Consider the following 20,169-nt stretch of genomic DNA (forward strand, 5'->3'; position numbering starts at 1 on the left):
TCTAATTGCTTTAAACTGCTTTCGAATTCTTTGCGAACATAATCCCACAATAGCACATAAGAATTAATAAAAATGTTACATCTACTAAAAAAGTTGGCAGCTCTGTTATAGTTTCTACGTCCACCGCAACCAACTTCGAGTACTTCCTTTTTTAACCGTGTGGTAAAAAGTAAAGGTGGGTAAATATAAGTTTCGTACATAAAGTTTATTAAAATTAAGCTAAGCAGTGAAAAAACTACTATTAATAGTTACATTTCCTACGAACGGTGAGTGACTGAATGATAAGCAGAACGTGGATTCGGAGTAAATTTGTTTAATTATTCTGAGTGTCAATTCGGCAACTTAAAGAGGAATTGATGCATGTCCTTTGTTCTAGGTGTAATATAACAACAACATGCCACAAAATGAATACATGGACCGACACCGACAATTGTACGGTAGGCGACTTGATTATGAAGAACGTAAACGCAAGAGGGAAGCACGTTTACCAAAGGAGCGTGCCCGTAAGGCGAGAAAATTGCGTGGTATAAAGGCGAAACTGTTCAACAAAGAGCGCCGTAATGAGAAAATACAAATAAAGAAAAACATCCGAGCCCATGAAGAGAAGAAAGTTAAAAAACAAGCTGAAAAGGTTGAAGATGGAGCTTTGCCGCATTATCTTTTGGATCGAGGTGTACAATCTAATGCAAAAGTTCTTTCAAATATGCTTAAACAAAAAAGAAAAGAGAAAGCTGGAAAATGGGATGTACCTATACCGAAAGTTCGCGCTCAATCCGATGCCGAAGTGTTCAAAGTTCTTAAGACTGGTAAAACCAAGCGAAAAGCGTGGAAACGAATGGTGACAAAAGTGACATTTGTGGGAGAAAATTTTACTCGTAAACCGCCAAAATTTGAGCGGTTCATACGACCAATGGCGTTACGTATGAAAAAAGCACATGTCACACATCCCGAACTTAAAGCTACATTTTATTTGCCTATTATCGGTGTAAAGAAAAACCCCAGTTCGCCAATGTTTACCTCACTTGGCGTTATAACCAAAGGCACCGTTATTGAAGTGAATGTTTCCGATTTGGGTCTTGTCACTCAAACCGGTAAAGTCGTATGGGGAAAATACGCTCAAGTAACGAATAATCCTGAAAACGATGGTGTTATCAATGCCGTGCTACTTGTTTAATGTTCAAATACTTTCATGTGTCTAGTATTTAAAAAACAAAAATAAATTAGTAATAGCCGTCATAACTAGAAATGCTCTAAATTTAAATTTGCGTTCTTACTTATCTATTAAATTGTAGTTTACTCTTATTTCCTTTTTAATTGACCTCAATAAGCCTATGTTCTTTTTTATTTCAGGTCTGCCGGTTGCAATATGCAGATTTTTGTAAAAACCCTAACGGGCAAGACCATCACTCTTGAGGTCGAACCCTCGGACACTATCGAAAATGTAAAAGCCAAGATTCAGGACAAAGAGGGAATTCCACCCGACCAGCAACGATTGATTTTCGCTGGAAAGCAATTGGAAGATGGTCGCACATTGTCCGATTATAATATTCAAAAAGAATCCACATTACATCTTGTGTTGCGTTTGCGAGGTGGAGCAAAAAAACGCAAGAAGAAGAATTACTCCACACCGAAGAAAATGAAGCACAAAAGGAAGAAGGTCAAGTTAGCTGTCTTGAAATACTATAAGGTACATTTCTAAATGAATATGCACATGTGTATTAGTAAGAAAGTGGAATTCTTGAGTCTTGTTGATCTTGAGCTAATCATCCTAAAACGTTGTCTGAGAGAACAAAAGAGAAATACTTTAGTGTATGATGCATAAGACTGGAATTAATGTCATACGATTCTTTATTATCGATGTGTACATTTGTGTGCTGGCAGTCGTAAGAGTAAATTCATGAAAATCTCAGGCCTAAGAACTATTAACGGCCGAATGTGGCTGTGGTTTAAATTGTCATCCTTCGTTGAACTGAAGGGCAAAGTAAACTGATGATTTTATCATGGCCACATCCTCAGACTGTCTAGCTTACTAACAGCGCGTCTGCACATAACTCCATGGCGAAATTCGTAGACTCGCAGCGTAAGTTAAGTTTGCTTGTCGTCATAAATTTCCCAGGCTAGAAGCAGTTATTGAATAATCATATGCCGATCGGAATAGAATCACGATATAAATTGATCGGCAACGTGGTTCGACATTGTTCTTGCCTTTCGGAATAAAGCATAACACGTTAATTTCTCTTTTACTTTAAAAGCTTTATTAAACGTAAATGTAATCCATGGATTTTAATGAACAGTTTCTTGAAAACGCCATCTTTACTATTGGACATCACTTCATTTGTATATTTGAAAGAAAATATCAGAGATTTCTGTTTTATTTTCCTCGCGAAACTATGCTTAGACGCAATATTTATAAGGCTTCAAAATTGTAGCAATAAGAAATCGAATGTTCCTAGCAAATGCTGAGATAAGGTCAAGCTTAACAGGAGAATGTTCGTTGCCGAAACATTAATATACTCAATACCAGAGAAGGCGTTCCTTTCATTACAAATGCCAAGACTAAATATGAAGGTGAAATTAAATGGGCAGAAATGTGTGTGAATGCACTTAGGATCAGAAAATATAAAGTAGAACTGTTTCCACAACACACCATGGCGTGCCTAAGACGTTTTGTTGGTATATAACATCATTAGGTTTTTAAGCAAATTACGTTTATTTGCTTTTATTAGTTTTGGTCATTTCCACTTTATTTTTGTTTTATAATTTTTAGTTTGCTATTATTATTATTAAACTTAGTATTATATTTAAATTTTTTTAAGGTTGATGAAAATGGAAAAATTCATCGTTTACGTCGTGAATGTCCTGGTGAGAATTGCGGTGCTGGTGTGTTCATGGCCGCGCATGAAGACCGGCATTATTGCGGAAAATGCAATTTAACTTTCGTGTTCACGAAACCAGAAGATAAATAAATAAATTGTTATTGGAAATAACGAATCTTTCAATAAAGTAAAACGAAAAAATTAGATTTTTGCCAAACTTTCTTTTAGCTTCTCACCATTGAAGGATAACGGCATGCTGATTTTGATAGCCTCTTCGTAACATCCAAAAATGTGGATAAGACATTTAATAAGACGCCGTAATTTAATAAAGACGACGTAATGCCTCACTCACCATAGCCGATTAACCCTGTTTTGTGTATTCTGTACCTGTAGGAAAGGGTTGGCATATATAACGGTTTCGTTATGATTTGATTAAGAATATGAAGTGGTCCCTGATGTGAATTATTTACTGTATTGGAGAAATTTGTTTTGAGTCTACATATTTAGTGGTAAAAAAGAAGACAAAGAACTATATTTTCATGCTCCCTAGTATGGGGTGGGCGCAACTGATTTTTTCTATTAAAATAAAAGCTTTTGTGGGCGCGTCCTGTAAAAAACTTTATATACTTTATGGGATTTTTGAAACTTGTTGTTGTTGCTTTCAAAGGCATTGAAAAAAAAAATTAAAATCATTAAATCATTTATCATTGTTTCATCTTACATAGTGTATTTAACATAAATATCATTTCAAAAATTATACATAACAATATAAATTAAGAGGTAATGTACATATGCTTTAATTTGCTTTGGTTGACGGAATTAGCGGTAGGAGCTTATTTGTGTCATCTCTTGAAGTAATTAGCAGAGTCGATGTTAAATTGTTTAAGTTATTTGCAATTTTGTCGCTTTTACTTTGGGTATAATTCGTAGACGTTTCTTCCTTGTTAGCATTTTCCATAAATATCCAATGCGTTTTGCATAACAAAAACATAGCCATCAGAAGAGGTAAATGTATTAAAGAATATCTGAACAGTTTCCGAGACGATCCGCTATCGGAGTGTTGATAGAATTTATAGGCTGAAAAATGCAGAATTGCTTTTAAGTAGTGTCATATAGATTTAGTTTTAGAATATTCCGCTTTCAAAGCTTTCTCTAAAACGAATATTTAGTTCATATCTACTTCGTATCACAAAAAAAGAAGGAAACATCATAAAAGACCTATAGCCGTTTTAGCGGCGTTTTGAAATTAAAATTAGTATAAATTCTAGAGATTAAAAGGCTTACACTTAAGCATCGATTGCGGGCCAAGTAGATGGGTTTACTCTTATCAACAAGTAAAAATTCGGCTTAGTCCGCTCATCATGTTCTTGATACTGGTCACGGCAGCAAAAGTGCTGATAGAAATTTGGAATTAATTGATAACAAACAATTCCCAATAAACTCGGAAACTTACGGCAAATGATATCGAATTAAAAAATGTTCCATATATTTTTCGTACTAAACTTACAAGTTCAATGAAAAAGTAATCTAAATGGTGTAATAATACGTCCATAATTAATGATTGCAATTCTGAAGTTGAGGTAAGGGGTTCTCCAAGAAAGAATACAACTTCTCATCTCCTTCTACTTCTTTCCACTACACATTATTTCAGAGGGCTGCATAAAGCTTATATAAGGTACACTGAATATATAAAACAATTATAGACGCGCGGTCATTTTAGCTGAATTTTTTGTATCCATTCAGAGAAGCGTGCTGATGAGGTTTTGTGTATGCCTACCTGCCACTACAAATGCAAGACACGGAAGGATAGACCTGACATAGCATGTATATATCACTTACAACATTTCATGTTACTCTACTGTCTATATATTATATTCTTCAATATATAATTGAAAAAAAAAAAAAAAAATGAATCGCAATAACTTACCCAAATAGCAAAAATAGCCGTTTAGAGGTAATGATCCCAAGGCGAACCAAATATTTGTAATATCGAATACGGGCGCCAAGAAGGATAACAGGCCAATGGCAAAAGTGTATCTTAATGCAGTTCGTCGACACAAATCTGGATTAGTTACTGCCATCATCCGATATCCTGCTCGAGAATAATCCGGTCGTAGATTCCAAGATAATGCGTTGAAATGTGGAAATTGCCAGGCATATAAAAGCCCACTTAGTATATAAGCACCAATGTCCAAACTTCCACTACAACCAGCCCAACCAATTAAAGGTGGAATTGCACCAACCACAGAGCCTACCCAAGTGTTTAAAATCGTCATCCGTTTCATAGGAGTGTAGATCGATGTGTAAAGAAATAAATTTGCTGCGCTTAATAATGCTGCTAAATCATTTACACCAAAATGCAATAAACCAATACCGCATGCAGCGGACGTAACGGCAAAACCGATTGAATGAAGCGGAGTTAATTTTCCGGTGACTAGTACTCTGTTTTTCGTACGTGACATCTGAGAGTCAAAGGGCACCTCATGATATTGGTTTATAGCATTCGCAGCGGCCGATACAAGTCCAGTGCCAAGAGAGCACATAACAAACGTACTTATTTCAAATGGCGCGGGAGCCATCGCATAACCAGCCATTGTAGTTATGACTACAAGCGCTTAATAAAGACAAAATCGCAGATCTCATTTACCCTTCTTTGATTTAAAAAGCACGCACTTACAGGTTAGTCTAAACTTAGATAACTTTTTATAATGGCCGAGCACTTCATCTTTTTTCATACTGGGACTAGGATGCCACACGAGACGGGTTACCTCTAATTGTTTTGCTATCTGTTCATTAGTAGTTTTGCTATTCGGATACAATTCCGTTCCATATTGAGTTGTGCTCTTGTTATTGCTTTCAACGTCACTTGTTTCTAATAGCTTTTTTACTCCGGTTGTATAATACTATAAGAAAAAGAAGCACGTATACCTTCAATGAAGTTTATATAACGAAATCTCTTATCTTTACTTACTTTAAAATGCTTGGGGTACGTGCAGCTTAAGGAAGACAAATTGCCTGATGTCCTCCTTAATAAAACTTGGAGCATACTTTATTTTCTAGTTCAATTATATCTTATTTTTAAACAAAATCATATTTTTCTCTGTTTACAATACCAAATGACAGCCAATGTTACCATACTTAACAATTTCAATTTTTGACATTTTGTAGTTACTTATGTATAAAACATGTACTGTGATAATTCAATATTGTAGGGTACTGCATATATATTTTTTATTGTTTGCTCACTTTTTATTTCATAAGTAGAGCCGATGGCCTGTGTTGCTAGTGCTCAATGTCTTTTTTTAGTCTAAGAATTCATTTCATTAGTCTAAAATTAAAATAATAGTAATAATAATATTTCATAAGTAATTATTATTAATCCCGCATAGTCTCTATTCATTTTGCCCAATTTTGCCACGTAACTTGCAGCCGTCAATAAAAATTTTCATTTAATATTTGCATTTCACCAAACGAAGCATAGAAATAGAAGTAAAAATTATATATATATAATATTGTCCCTAGAACTGAGCGAATGCAGCCAAGTTTTTAATTTACGGATAAATATTATCATGCCAAGTGATAACAAAAAAAAACCCTTTATTCTAAAAGGAAGAACTGTGAAAAAATGAAGATTTAATGAAAATATAAAAAAACCCATAAAAAGAAGATAGAGTAAAACTTGCATTAAGGAAAAAAAAATTTGGATGAAAACAACCAATCGAAAGTGAAGCCAAGCTAAAAATTCGAATTCTATATGATTTCTTTGCGTAGAACATGACAAAATAACTACAAATAATTACTTACTGAAACATAATCTAATAAATATGAAATTAGCGTTTAAGAAAAATGTTTTTAACTTTTTTAATTTATGAAACTAATATTTTTCTAACAAATTCAACGTTTTCTTTTCGCTCTCCTGTTCATTTTTCCATTTTTACAAATACTTTTTTAAGAAATGAAAATATTTTTTTAGACAGATCAAAAATAAAAAACTGATGATAATGTTGATGATGATTGTCGGAATTAACTTGAAATCTATATAGATCTACGTTTATATAAAGGAATCCACATAGATTTCGTCTAAAGCGCAGATACTTTAAATTTAAATAAAAAACACTGATATTATTCCAGTCAAGAAAATTTTCTTCAAGACCATTTAACCAACGTCAGTGATCGAAACTTTGGTTACCTATAGCTCAGTAACACTTTTACATCTTTACCTTGCCATAATAGTATTCACATTTAATTATCCATTGTTGCGAACCTTCTGCTTCCCCTAAGTCCATTTGAAATTTACAACAATTCGTTTTTTTCTAATTAGGTTAGTTTAGTAAATCTTGATAACAGTAAATGTTTTCATCTCTAACTTAGGAGATGCCAAAAATCAGTACATTTTTCCTGCTTGATCAAGTAAATTCTTTTTAAACTTGATAAAATTGGATTCAAATCGGTTACGTACAATCGGCAAATTCATTGCTCGTATGTTATTACATTAGTTGTAAAATTACATGTAGTAAATGTAAAATAAAACAGAGACGTTTAAATTGTTATACAAATTTTTGTGTACTGCGCAAGTGTTTATAACCTTTTTAGATTGCGATTTTTGTAGTACATATAGCGAAGCATTTACGTTATATTGCTGTGACCATAGAATTTTAAATTAAAGAAAAAGCACCTGAAAAAAAATCAAATTTAGTTAAATTATTAATATATCATATTGTGAAAGGTTTTATGTGTAAAATAATTTACGACTATAACAAAAGAATTAATAATAATTACACAAAAGAAAAATTCTTTTAAAATTCTGGTCGGTCAATTAAATATTAAGAAATTTTAATTAAAAAAAAAAAATAAAAAAATAAAGGGAAAATCTATATATAATGAGAATATCATAAAATTCTAAAAAGAAATTACTGTTACAAATAATGAAGTTGATTTAATCATACTAAAAGTATACTTTAACGTTGCGTTGTTTATGTAATCTAAAATACTCTGAAGAATTTGTTATTGTCTTTATATGGGTAAGTTCAAATGCGCTGAGAGTTTCTACGAAAAATGTACAAAATGCATACAAATACATGAATATATATGTATGTACATATGCATATATATGTATATGTATATATTTGTATATAAAGAAAAGGATATACCTATTCACATACACCTTGATGCATGCATGTGGAATTTTAGCTAGTTCCGCTAAATTTACGATTGACTAGGAATGTGAGATGATAATTAATGTTAGTATATTTTTTTTGAAGGCTAACTGATAATAATGCTCACCCTTAAAACATTAAAGCAACGTCGTGTTTGGGTTATACAAAACTTATCACTTTCCTCTCACCTGTTATGAAAACAAACAATAGAATAATAAGCTAAGCAAGATGGAGGATTTACTCCCGTGGGCGACGTCTTTGGCAAAATATTATGCATAATTTTACATTTAGCTTTTTAAAGCTTATTTTAAACTGAATAGGACTATTCTCACGAATTCATTGTTAATTTCTGCGAAATTACATTGAGTGATACTCTTATGGGTACTCGCAATCGACAGCCTTTTGCATTAATCAATAATACCGTTATTAAAATTAATATGTTCGACGTCGATGAAACATTTTTATGAAAGCCGAAGAGGAACAAGAAGCTTTGGATCCAATCGACAACGAACGCACTAAAATGTGAAGAATTTCGTTGATTGAAGACATTGTTATTTTAGATATTTAGATTATCATCATATGCGATAAGAACTAAATTAGATATTTTTTAATTTATGCGCTCGGATCTCATGTATTTTCAAATTTGTTCTAAGAATCTTTGCTCGTGATTTCAGGCTTCTCGTACATTTTTCTTACTAAAGATGTTTTAACAAGACATTCGAGGAGTTATTGGTTAATTCAGAGTGAATGTTTGTATTCCTACATTCGTGAACTACCACTGTTTCGAAATATGATTTGAGCCCATTCACTAAGACGCCATGTTTTCAAATATGGTTTGTGTCCAACCGCTAACACGCTAAGCGGCGTATGTAAGATTTTGTACTGTTATTGTCTTGATGGCGCGCGAGTCAACGAGGGCTATTTGGCTATATGGTGCGCCTTCATGCTTTGGAAGTAAATATAAATCCCTTGTTTCAACTGACATTACATGCAAATGTAAAGAAAAACAAAAATCCAATCAAATTCCCGTTTTTATACCCTACGCCGTTTGAGATATGTTACGTTTATGCCGACGTACGCAACATTTAGAAGGAGCTAGCTTGAGCTAGACCCACTTTTAATTATAGCAATCAATTCAAAATCACTTTCCAAATCGATTTAAGCTGATCTGTCCCTCTGTCCGTTTTATATTCATCCTAGAAGTCTCAATTTTTGAGATATTTTGATAAAATTTGACACACCAGCCGTATTTTAGTCTAAGAGTGAACACTCTGGAAACTATGCTCTTTGAAAACCACTTTCTTCGAAGTAGTTAAAAACATGGAAGGAAACTATATTCTTCTCGTGCCCACTCGCGCAAGCCTTGATGGCTTATGCTTTTGTCTATGGTTAAAAAAAAAGAATGGAATAATGTTTATTGGTAAAAGAAAATTAATCCAACACGTCGTGACATCCACCTTAATGAATTTGGAATTAAGATACTTGCCTTGCCGCATTATACTCTCCAAGTCCTTTTATTTGATACTCATATCGATGGTATTGTAATGTAAAAAATATGCCATTACGTCGAGACTTAACTATCGAAACGTGCGAGGCATTTAATTTGAAACTAACACACTTACTTTTTCGCATTCCACTTTTCAAGTCCTTCTGCTTAGTAACTATATCGACAGTATCCTTTTAGTTTGGATTGCAAACATTATGACAAAATGAGTATAACTTTATCTTCCGGTGAAGGGTATAATAATAAGGAAGTAGTGTTCAATCTGGACTAGATTTATTAATGCGGGAATATATTACTCGTATATCGTATCGTAAGAAAAATTCTCCGTCCAATCTACATTTTAAGAAAGAAAATAAATTAACGCATTCTTTCGTTAGCTGAATCGTTTTTCGTGATATTCGATATCAATTTGTCAAGAATAAAATAAAAAGACCGACAAGATTTTTTAGTTCGTGATTCTAATATTAATAGAAAAATGTGGACAGCCAACTACCTGAAGGTATCTCTTCACGTCTGCATTATCAGTAAAGGATATATGAACTTATGGAAGGTCTCCAATGGACATATCAATGTATTAAAAAAAATTGTTCGCTGCAGTCTTTGGAAGGTATGCAATAAGACTTATTATAACAATCATCAAATGACCAGACCGTATATTCATTTCATCAAAACGAAGGCAAGCTCCTGACACTCCATAAAATGTATATTTTGAATAGATTTAAGCTTGTCCGTCTCTCTGTCGGTTAGCGTCTGTGATAAACCTTCCCCGGTGAAAATGAATCTAGCGGCTTCGAATCGGGGAGAAACGTTGGCATTTCCTGCCCGCAGATTCGTGAGAGAACGGGCCAAGCTGATCGAAGAGTACATCCAAAGCAAAAGGAAAAAAAAAGCATATTTCTACTAATTACTACAAAAATTTTTCTTTACATTTTATCTCCACTCCTAATCACTACGCAATGCTATAGTGATTAAAATTGAATTGTTTTTTAATGCCCAGTAGGGGACTTCAGAGATGCAATAAATAGTATGTGTACTCTTCGCCAAACCTAAATTCAGAATCCGTTTGTTTGCTTCTTACACGTAGGTCGGTATTCAAAATGGGTGAAATCGTTTGAAGGACACGCCTAGTGCAACGTGCAACATACACTAAGAGCATCTCTTCTGTTCCACATCTCATAAACTACAATATACATGAGATAAAAATTACGCATATATTTTACAAAGAATGTAAGAAACCAGCCACTCCCATTTAATATTAAAGAAATTTAATTTGTTTTGTTGCCTTTTTTTTTAAGGGATTTTTTTTGGTTAAAGATCGTAGGATGAATGTATATTTAAATTTGGTTAGCATATTATGAGGCTTCCTCAGCTTAAAGATGGTCCTGATTATTAAAGGGTTTTTGAAAAGATTGAGAAGAATGGGTTGTGAAGTATTTACAGATTGTGTTGCGGAAATCCACTATAATCTATGTATATACCTTGCTTGTGCTCGTTCTCATCCAAAGAGCTTAAAACTTTGCCCATCGAGAATCATGTGTTGATGTCATGTGAACTCAAAACGTTTTCGTTCCATTGCACTGATTGGGATAATTGAATAAAAAAAATGTGTTAAATGAAATATCTATTAATGCTTTAGCGTAAATTGAACTACGTCGTAATGGCTAAGAACGCTTTATTCCCCTTCTATTTTCAGATAAAGCCTCCATTGAAGTAATAAATGGCGCTTATTTTTGAAGTGTTATATTAAAGGATATATATGTATAAACTAAATAATGAATTCAGTCTTAACGCATATTCGGATACTACGTGGATTGTTTCTTATAATTGTAATTGTGTGTATCGGAACATATTCGGGTAAGAGTTTTAATGTGAATATTGCATTATTTCTTCTCATTTACATTTCAACTTATTCTTGCATTACTACACATTACACATAATTATATAAACGGTTTTATTGCTTAAAGTGATAAACTAAGACGTAACTCTGCTCAGTATTTCAGTTTTTGTTTACATGTGTATGCGCGCATATAGAACTAAGTAATAAGTAAAGTATTGGATTATGTATTGAAGGCGGGGGAGGTGATAAGGACGTATATAATATATTAGTTTAAAAGGTAAAAACAATTAAGTGCTGACAGATAATGTGTTGGGAGCTTTAAAAAAAAAAAAAAAAAAAAAACTGCTAACCGCAAAGAGAAGGTATTTATAACATTGATCAATAAATTCCGGGACTGAATGACACATACTCATACATCATCAACTCTTGCGCATTTCGAATGATGCCCATTAACATGTCACGTCGTTATGGAAAGATCTTACTTCCCGTATGCTTTGCTTTTAGCCATGAGAAAACTGTATCGAAACGTTTACTGACAGTGGAATAAAAATAGCTCCTCACAAGCTAATGGCTGCATTCAGAATATCTCATTTCGGATTGCTGACATATTCATTGTACTCTCCAAAGCTGGTCTAAAGTCAATGTTTTCGTCTAGCGAAAAAGATCCGCCTTTAATGATAGACAGATCATTATGATAGTTAAAGCGCATTTTCACAAATCGTCCTATAGGAAATTTATCGAACTATTAGAATAGCCTTGGATTGATTGCATCCCTGTTGAACGAGGTTACATTGATAAATAAAGACGAATTTCGGAAATGTAAATGCTTTTCTTATTTTGTCCCGCCATTTATTGATCAATGAACTCCGAGAATTTTTACACTTTTTCTTCGTTGTTTTACGATTTTTTTTCTTAGATAGCAAAGTTATCCGTTTGCAAGAAAATCAGAAAATGAGTCGAGGCTTATGGTAGAAACAATAAGTTGCAAAACTTTTATAATACCTTGTCAGGTGATTATTGCCTGGTTTAGAAATTGAATTATAGTTTTGAGGGAATAAGTACGATTTGTTCAAGAAATCATAGAAATCACACAAGTATTTCCGGTAAAGGCAAGAAATATGAATCTGAGATCAATGTCAATCACTTATGCACTTTATTGTTATCCAGATTTCGTAGAGATCGTTTTCATAGCAGAATCGTTACCGCAGATGAAAAAAATGGATTCTTCATGATCACATAAAGTATTCCAAGCAATCGGTTCATGCAAATCACACTATAATATCAATGTCTGAACCTATCCTATCACTTGGAAAAGCGCTATTGTGCAGAGTTTGAGTTGTTAAAGAAAATGCTAGAAAAGCATTTGGCACTGAGTTGCAATCAGAGCTATCGAAAAAGAGAACAAGTTTAGTCCATAGAAAAGGTGTAATACGGGAAATTGATCACACTCGGCACTGTATAGCAAAGCTCACTGAGAAAGAAATCAAAGACTTGTAATGGAAAGCTTTTTCGCACCCCCCTCCTACTCCCTCTCCTTACTCCCTCTGAACACCAACTCTTCAGATCACTGCAGCATTACTTACGAAATAAAAGATTCAGTTTTGTAGAAAATATAAGTAGGCGGATTGGGTCTTCCCTGCATTTCTATAAGGCGGATATTAGAAATTTGCCGGCAAATTAGCAAACTGCTCTTTGAAGATTTTATAACGAATTAAGGAATATCAACTGCAAAGCTTGTTTCAAATTTTGAAATGAATCATTACTTATGGGCCAACCCTGTCTTGAGCCGTCAGAATAATTTCGCAAAAGGGGTTTTTGTGTCGTCTGAAAAACTCTTAATTTCTTGGTTTGAAAGAAATGATATCCTAGCGTACCCTTTCAGCTTATTCCGGAAGCATGTCGAGGTAGGTTTCGGTTTTGGTAAATAGCGATGAATTGCATTTCGGAGTATCATGTTGGCCTATTGGTCTATAATTTTTTCAACGCAATTAGAAATTTCAGAGATATTCAAAGAAAATCTTCTTGTGTCGTCTTGCGTGTGTGTGTGTGTGTGTGTGTGTGTGTGTGTGTGTGTGTGTGTGTAGCTGTGATCGTATGGGCATTGCTTTGAATTCATTCCCTAGTTTCGTCTTTATCTTATATACATTTGGGCAACCTTATCCTTTGAGTGTTTTCCTCAAAGGCCAACGGCTCTCTTAAGACAAACTTCACGTAAAGTCTCTGCTAATTCTCTGAAATCAACGTTGTATACACTGAAACAGCATCAGAAATGTTTGTAAACTGTCTCACGTACATTACTAATAAGATCATTAAAACACATACCACAAGCTGCAGACGAGTCTTTTATATCCATCATCGTCTTCCTGAAGGAAAAACAAAAATAAAAGAATAAATACATTTCTATTGCTAAAGTTGATCTGTTCCAGTGGACAAAGTTGATCTGTTCCATTTTGCTACAGATAGCGTAGATTCAGTGTGAAAATTTTGATTACTATATCGGTTATAGTTTGTGAGTAACGGGAAAAAAAGCAAATTTTCTTTGCTCTTGAGAAGAGAGATGATCTCAGTTTATGTCCTGATATCACCTCTGTCTTCGGTCAATTTAACTCATTTGCAATACCAGTCTGCCTGCAGTAATTCCTTTGTCAATTTTCATACTGATATATTCATTTTCGACATGAAGCGGATCGAAGCTTAAATCGATTCAAAATTTAATACCGATCAAGTATGTATGAGTTTTATGCAGTCTCTGATACATTCCTATGGACGCTGTAAGCATTTTAACAATCGTTTTTCGATGATGGTTACTAAAAGAAGAAGAATTTCGATATTACACGATACAGCGTGCATGTGTGTACATATACAAGCCATGTGTCTTAGAGTAGGAAGGCTCATGCACTAGGAGTCTTTATAATTGATTGCTGGACAATAAAATGGTACCGTCTACTAGCGTCTCAATCCCAAGCATGTTTTGTTAGATTGTATCAAATTTTGGAAGAACATTCTTCCAAATAATGATGACGATATCAGTCGTTTGTGGCGATTGGAAGATTATCGCTTTAATGAATCAAAGATCGATTACTAAGTGCATAAGGATACGCGCTATATGTCAAAGTCAAGAATTGAACCTTATATTGTATTTTATAAGCATATGTTAAATGACAGGATGAAGTCCTTTATTTTTAAGAAAAGAGAGATTATTGCCTGCGAACATCGTAGCTCTGAATATGTCAAACTTTTAAAGGAATTCATCTGCGAAACATTGGCCAGGATTGGAAAAGTTTTTCATGCGGGAGTGAGGGTTTGACTTCTAATCTCATAAGGTTAGCTTAGTTTTTCAAAGGACAAAGGGCCTACAACGCCCATATGCCTATATGACAAAAACTCTTATTTTGAAAATAGGAGTAATGTGCTGCGCCCACTCCATATTATAGAGCATGTAAACTTTGTTCTTTTACTCACTCTTCTGCCTTTCTTACGAGAACGATGATGGATGTAAAAGATTCGGACACGACCGAATATAATTTTCTTACTTGTTTCTTTTGAAATAGTTTTTTTTTGTTTTATAAATTGTTAAAGAACTGTAAATTCCTTATTTAATTCGTCTTAACTCAATTGCAATTCAATGCATTTTTTTATTTATTTTTTTTTCTATTTTAATTTAATTCTAAAAAACTGTTCTTTTTGCTTTATAAGGTAGAGTGGAATGCAAAAAAAAAAAAAAAAAAAAAAAAAAAAAAAAATATGTAAACGTTGCCTTTTTTGCCTAAAGTAAAATTAAATAATTATATACTTTGAATAAGAAAAGTAAATTGCAAGATGATAATCACAGAGAATTCTTTTAAAAGCTTATTGCATACATTTCAGCATCGAGTCTTAAATAGGAACTTGCAAGAAAAAACAAACAAAAATAATGTAAATAAATAAAAACTTCTCTAAATCCGATTTTTAAAAGAGCAAACCCATTACATATGAAGTCTTAACAACTTTTCATACAAAACTTTAAGTCTTCAAGAAGAATGAGAAAAGACAACATGAAAGGAAAGAATAAAAATACATACGTTACTGCATCAAGTTATTACAATAACAATTGTCGGACTTCATCTCTCGGCGGCGAGTCACTGTCAAAACGAAAAAAATGCATTTCTCTCTTATATAGGAATTTTGTTGTTGTTGTTTTGTTGTTGTCATTTGAAAAGTCATCTGATAAGTTCACATTTTTTAAAGAATATTTCTAGAACTTGTTAAAGGAAAAGCTATGTACTGCGCATAATTTCATTTATGCCAAGAAAAACGTGTCCTTTATTACAAGAATGTCTACGATACATATTCCATTGATGGATCGATCGTCGCACCTAATGTGTCCAGCTGGTCAGGAGTGAAACATTTATCGGAAACATTGTATAAAATCCGGCTGTTGAAGGAAGTTCGCTTCATGTTCATTAAACTGCTTGTCTAAAGGCGATTGTAATGGATGATCATAGAAAATTTTTCGTCTTTTCAGATTTGAACAAATCACTTTCGCTTTTAATTAATAAGAGGGATAGGCTTGATGACTTAGTATGCCTGTACTTTTTTTGTACTCTACGCCACTTGGGCGGACATATATAACATTCGAAAGCGGCTAAGATAGACCCAGCTTTCATTATACCGATTGTCTGTCCGTCCGTCCGGCTGTTTGCCTGTCCGTCAGTCAGTCTGTCTGTCCATGAATTTTTTTATTCAACTTACAGATCGCCAATTTTTGAGATATTTTGATGAAAACTAATACTCAGACTCCATTTACACTTACAGTCCACCTTTTCGACAATTTCTCAAAGTAAGAAAAAGTGATGTACTTTTGTGAATTCCGCAAGAAAAATTGTTAAATAACACGATATCGGAATTCTAAATTGATGAGAAAACTTTGGATTGGATGGTTCATATTTTTGAACCCCATTATATAACGTGTAATTTTTAATAGTTCGTGGTGAAAAGTGGTTTACACTAGCAAATGGTCATAGAAAGTAACTTTACTGAATTTGGAGTGGGTAAGTAGGTTCTGTTTTTTGCATACAATCGCATTTAAGGATTGTCAGGAAACCCCTTATATGTGAAAAAGGCTTAATTGTAAATACTTTGTGATGAAAATTTGTTCATGATAGCAATTTGACGTAAAAATGAAGTGGACCAACTTTGAACCAGATTCATCATTTCATAAACTTTGTCTTAAGATGAAGATTGGATTGATTGAATTTGGATCGCATAAGCTACTTTTCTACACCCTAACACATATAGAGGTTATTAGAAAAAGCAAGCCCGTAAATGGAGAGAAAGTCTAATTTCTACATTTTATGATTGAAACAGAGAAACAACAAAATTGTTAGGAAGTAAATCAAATTTGGATCAAGTCATATGATGTGTTGGGCATCCTTCGATGTGCGAGCTTGCATGAAACACATGCCTTTGGTTCAAAATAAAAACGAGTGAATAATTAATTGTACTAAGCAAATTGATGTAGAATATCTGATGGTCGACCTTGTCCGACTTGTTTATTGCTTTTAAAAGAAAAGGCTGAGTTTCGTGTAAAAAGAGCTCAATTTCATCCGTAAAATATACTCCTAATGAGGCGATAAAAATAATTCGAAACCTTACGTATGCCATAACTAATCGCTTTTTGTATAAAACATATCCTACTTTGTAGTTCTAACCCCTAACAGGAAAAAAACTTTAATTCCTGGCAGATCAAAATACTTAACAAACTCACCAGTGGGCATTTTTATGGTGAAGTACATTTAGAAATGGTTCGCATCTCATCAAATAATATTTATGAAGTTTGTAAGACTAGAAAATCTGCTGAATATCCCATCTTTAGATATCACAAGTTTCATAACATTAAAAAGCTTTCAACCCTTTTCAGTTTATACGAAGTTCTCTTGGATCTCTTTAAAGCAAAAGTAATTATGCTCACCTCGGGGAACTAACTTGCTCTGTTAGAAAAGTGAACTCGTCGTTCCAACTTATGATTACTTTTTACTATTGATTATCATTACTTTTAGTTAAATTTATCTCTAATATAATCTTATCTTCAGCCAAGGCTTGCAAACTTATTCTTACATCACTGCATGCATCTACACCTTTACTATGTACTACATCATAAGCTATAATCTGGGCATAGAAGCCACGCTTTGTATTGACTTAGTCAACTTAAGCTCAACACCCAAAAAAAATTTTACTCGGCCGGGACCGATTCTTTTATACCCATCCGTTGTACGTTGTCGTGACGTTCCCGATATTTAATTTGAAATTAACACACTTAGCTTTGGCCATTCTACTCTCCAAGCCCTTTTGTTTCACGCCCTATTGATTATAATATTAAGAAAAAACGAATTTCCCACTTTGTGGGAGAATTAAAGGGTAGGGAGAAAATATATATTCATTCGAGAACTGTACAGAATAATTTTCAACATTCTCTCTAGCTTCGCAGAAAATTTCAAAAAAGTGAAAATAATAAAAATTTAATGAACTGTAACGTCGTGCAGGCGTGGCCGCTTTTTTCCATTTTTGTACAAGTGCTGCAGAATCATCCGTAAAGTACATGTAGTGCAAATTTTTGTCGTTGTATCGCAACAGCGATTTATAAGCAACGACCAAAAGACGAAATTGTCTTACATTTGTGGAAGCACAGCTGGTCTCAGATTATGTTGTTGTTGTACTGTAGTTGTATCCTTTGACCGATTCATCGCGTTTTCAAGACCAACCTGCCTGCATTTCCAGCATTTCCAGCGTTTCTGCCGAGTTTGAAGCCGATACTTAATTTTTGCGATCCAAAGACCGACAGAGAGATGGACAGAGGGACATGCTTAAATTGCTTTAGAATTTGATTTTGGCCAAGAAAATATGTTTGTATGCACTATAGGATCACTAAAGCTTCCTGTGTGGTGGTTGGTGCAAACGTTTTGACAAAATGAATATACCACTCATCTGTCGGTGATTGGTATAAAAATACAATTTCAATAGCAATTCCGAGTTATTTGTTAATTATTATAAATAAAATTGAAATTTATTTTTTATTTTTTTTTTTTGCAGATATGGGTAAAAATTCATCGCCTCAGAATCTATTTAGTAATGGTAGATCTCAATTTGCCACTAAAAATAATTCTCGCATTATTGCTCAAAAAGGTGGCTTAGCCGTTTTACCTTGTGTTGTCAAATTAAATTCACCAGCAACGGTATGTAAAGTGTTTTTCATTTTCTTTAATTAAGAAAAGAATATAATTTGTGTGTTTGTTCATTCTTTGCAGGTCTCTTGGATAAGAAGAAGAGATTTTCAGCTGTTGACTGTTGGTCTTTCGACGCACAGCAGTGATAAACGCTTTCTTGTAGAGCATACTCGACACATGGGACATTGGTCTCTGCGAATAAAATCAGTCCGTGAAGAAGATCGGGGCCTATACGAGTGTCAGCTATCTATATATCCAACACAGTCAATTTTTATCGAACTTAAAGTAGTTGGTATGTTGTAATTACATAACCAAAACAATTTGCTTTGTCGATTTCACATCAAGACTAGCATGAATATGAATCCTTCCACTTTGGCTTTAGTTGTTTTTATTCTCCAAATTTTATTGATTAATTCATAATTTCAGTAAGAGTTAAATGTAAGAACGCATCTTAGCATTTTTCTACCCTACACCAATTGTGGTCCAGGGTATATTAAGTTAGTGCGTTCGTATATGACACGCAGAAGAGCTTAAGATAGACTTACCTTTTATTATATAGATCGATTAAGAACCATAATCTGAATTGATCTAAGTCTGTCTGTCTGTCTGTCTGTCCGTCTGAAGTCTGTCCATGTAAATTTGTGTCCAAGCTAGAGGTCGCAATTTTTGAGATATTTCGATGAAATTTGGTACAGTGAAGGAATTTGGCCCAAGGAAAAACGCTATTCAGCTTAACGCTCTATTCTGAAAAGTCGTTATATGGAAAAAAAGATTGCAATTTCCAAATTTTCTTAGCAAAAGTGGCTAAGTAGTAATATTTGGGAATTCTAAATTGGTATGGAAGCTTTGGACAGGCTGGGATAATTTTTGAACTTCCTCTCCTATGACGAAAACTGAAGTTCATACGACAAAAAAGTCCAATTTTCAATGCCTCACAATGAAAATTATATCATAATAGTAATTCAACACAAAGAAATTAAATGCACCAAATTTGAACTTTCTCGGGCTATTTTTTTGATTCCACAGTAAGAATTAATCTTGTACTACATTAGGATGCGTTTTGGCCCCACTTTCCCGTAAATACGCACTTGAAATGTTTGCCTTTATATAGTAACAAGATATAATTTTTGTCCTCAAGAATAAAAATAAGAGTTGCGTTAGACAATCTGGTTTAAGGTTTTTAATGGGCGGCCGTGTCCGACTATAATATTCTTACTTGTTTGATGAAGTGAAACGCAATTGAAATGCAAGACAACTACAGTGTCTTTTATTAATTTTGCAGCTCAGTAAAAGTACACTTTTCCGAAATCGTCTCCATAGTAGATTTTTGTAATTTCCAATTGCAATTTCTATCTCTATTAATCCTAAGATCAGCCGTTACTTAAAGTTCAGATAAACTTCATTCAAATTTGCTTGCATTTCATGTCTTCCTCCATAGTATTATGCAAATATTAGGCACACATCAAAATCTTTAAGAAATAGATATTAAGCTTAAAACAGATAAGAATATTATAATCGAGCAATGCCGATCTTTAGATGCCCTACATCACTTGTTTTGATAATACAATATCAAAAATCACAAAATATTTTCATACAAAGGCATTCTTTTCAAGATAGCGCGTATATTGCCTGGAGATGCCTAATAAAATCCCAC

The 20,169-nt window shown here is 33.7% G+C and overlaps 4 protein-coding genes across 6 annotated transcripts in view; 3 read left to right on the top strand and 1 right to left on the bottom strand.

Moving 5' to 3' along the window:
* Nucleotides 1-91: 91 nt before the first annotated feature.
* On the top strand, nucleotides 92-3,020 carry LOC119633320 (ubiquitin-40S ribosomal protein S27a). Of its 2 annotated transcripts, none has more exons than XM_038026821.1 (3): nucleotides 92-175; nucleotides 1,351-1,687; nucleotides 2,817-3,020. In XM_038026821.1, exons 2-3 carry the CDS (start codon nucleotides 1,367-1,369, stop codon nucleotides 2,964-2,966), a joined length of 471 nt encoding a protein of 156 aa, XP_037882749.1. In that variant the 5' UTR covers nucleotides 92-175; nucleotides 1,351-1,366; the 3' UTR covers nucleotides 2,967-3,020. The 2 variants fall into 2 exon arrangements, with proteins under 2 accessions (XP_037882749.1, XP_037882750.1); XM_038026822.1 differs by lacking the exon at nucleotides 92-175 and adding an exon at nucleotides 189-266.
* Nucleotides 97-1,312, top strand: LOC119633319 (ribosome biogenesis protein NSA2 homolog). 2 transcript variants are annotated; one of them, XM_038026820.1, is made up of 3 exons: nucleotides 142-175; nucleotides 249-266; nucleotides 377-1,312. In XM_038026820.1, the coding sequence occupies exon 3, from the start codon at nucleotides 395-397 to the stop codon at nucleotides 1,172-1,174; it is 780 nt and encodes a 259-aa protein (XP_037882748.1). In that variant the 5' UTR covers nucleotides 142-175; nucleotides 249-266; nucleotides 377-394; the 3' UTR covers nucleotides 1,175-1,312. The 2 variants fall into 2 exon arrangements, with proteins under 2 accessions (XP_037882747.1, XP_037882748.1); XM_038026819.1 differs by lacking the exon at nucleotides 249-266 and having other exon boundaries at nucleotides 97-175; nucleotides 377-1,311.
* A 561-nt stretch (nucleotides 3,021-3,581) lies between the features above and the next one.
* Nucleotides 3,582-5,961, bottom strand: LOC119633460 (protoheme IX farnesyltransferase, mitochondrial). Its single transcript, XM_038027022.1, has 4 exons — nucleotides 5,788-5,961; nucleotides 5,494-5,719; nucleotides 4,744-5,430; nucleotides 3,582-3,893 (listed from the first exon to the last, which is right to left on the bottom strand). The coding sequence occupies exons 1-4, from the start codon at nucleotides 5,860-5,862 to the stop codon at nucleotides 3,613-3,615; spliced, it is 1,269 nt and encodes a 422-aa protein (XP_037882950.1). The 5' UTR covers nucleotides 5,863-5,961; the 3' UTR covers nucleotides 3,582-3,612.
* A 1,700-nt stretch (nucleotides 5,962-7,661) lies between these two features.
* Nucleotides 7,662-20,169, top strand: part of LOC119633678 — a 17,887-nt gene continuing 5,379 nt past the window's right edge. The window contains exons 1-4 of the mRNA XM_038027353.1: nucleotides 7,662-7,837; nucleotides 11,170-11,330; nucleotides 18,382-18,524; nucleotides 18,597-18,807. Of these exons, the coding sequence (XP_037883281.1) occupies nucleotides 11,249-11,330; nucleotides 18,382-18,524; nucleotides 18,597-18,807 (436 nt within the window). The 5' untranslated portion in view covers nucleotides 7,662-7,837; nucleotides 11,170-11,248. The remainder of the gene's footprint in view (nucleotides 7,838-11,169; nucleotides 11,331-18,381; nucleotides 18,525-18,596; nucleotides 18,808-20,169) is intronic.

Source organism: Glossina fuscipes, unplaced genomic scaffold (assembly GCF_014805625.2).
Source record: "Glossina fuscipes isolate IAEA_lab_2018 unplaced genomic scaffold, Yale_Gfus_2 2, whole genome shotgun sequence".
NCBI lineage: Eukaryota > Metazoa > Arthropoda > Insecta > Diptera > Glossinidae > Glossina > Glossina fuscipes.

Bases quoted from the DNA above. Each gene is read 5' to 3' on its own strand.
- LOC119633319 (XM_038026819.1), top strand. From the start codon at position 395: ATGCCACAAAATGAATACATGGACCGACACCGACAATTGTACGGTAGG.
- LOC119633320 (XM_038026821.1), top strand. From the start codon at position 1,367: ATGCAGATTTTTGTAAAAACCCTAACGGGCAAGACCATCACTCTTGAG. The intron at 1,688-2,816 runs GTACATTTCTAA...AATTTTTTTAAG, and splicing joins CTGTCTTGAAATACTATAAG to GTTGATGAAAATGGAAAAAT.
- LOC119633460 (XM_038027022.1), bottom strand. From the start codon at position 5,862: ATGCTCCAAGTTTTATTAAGGAGGACATCAGGCAATTTGTCTTCCTTA. The intron at 5,431-5,493 runs GTAAGTGCGTGC...GTCTTTATTAAG, and splicing joins ATCTAAGTTTAGACTAACCT to CGCTTGTAGTCATAACTACA. The intron at 3,894-4,743 runs GTAAGTTATTGC...TGCATTTTTCAG, and splicing joins CGGCTATTTTTGCTATTTGG to CCTATAAATTCTATCAACAC.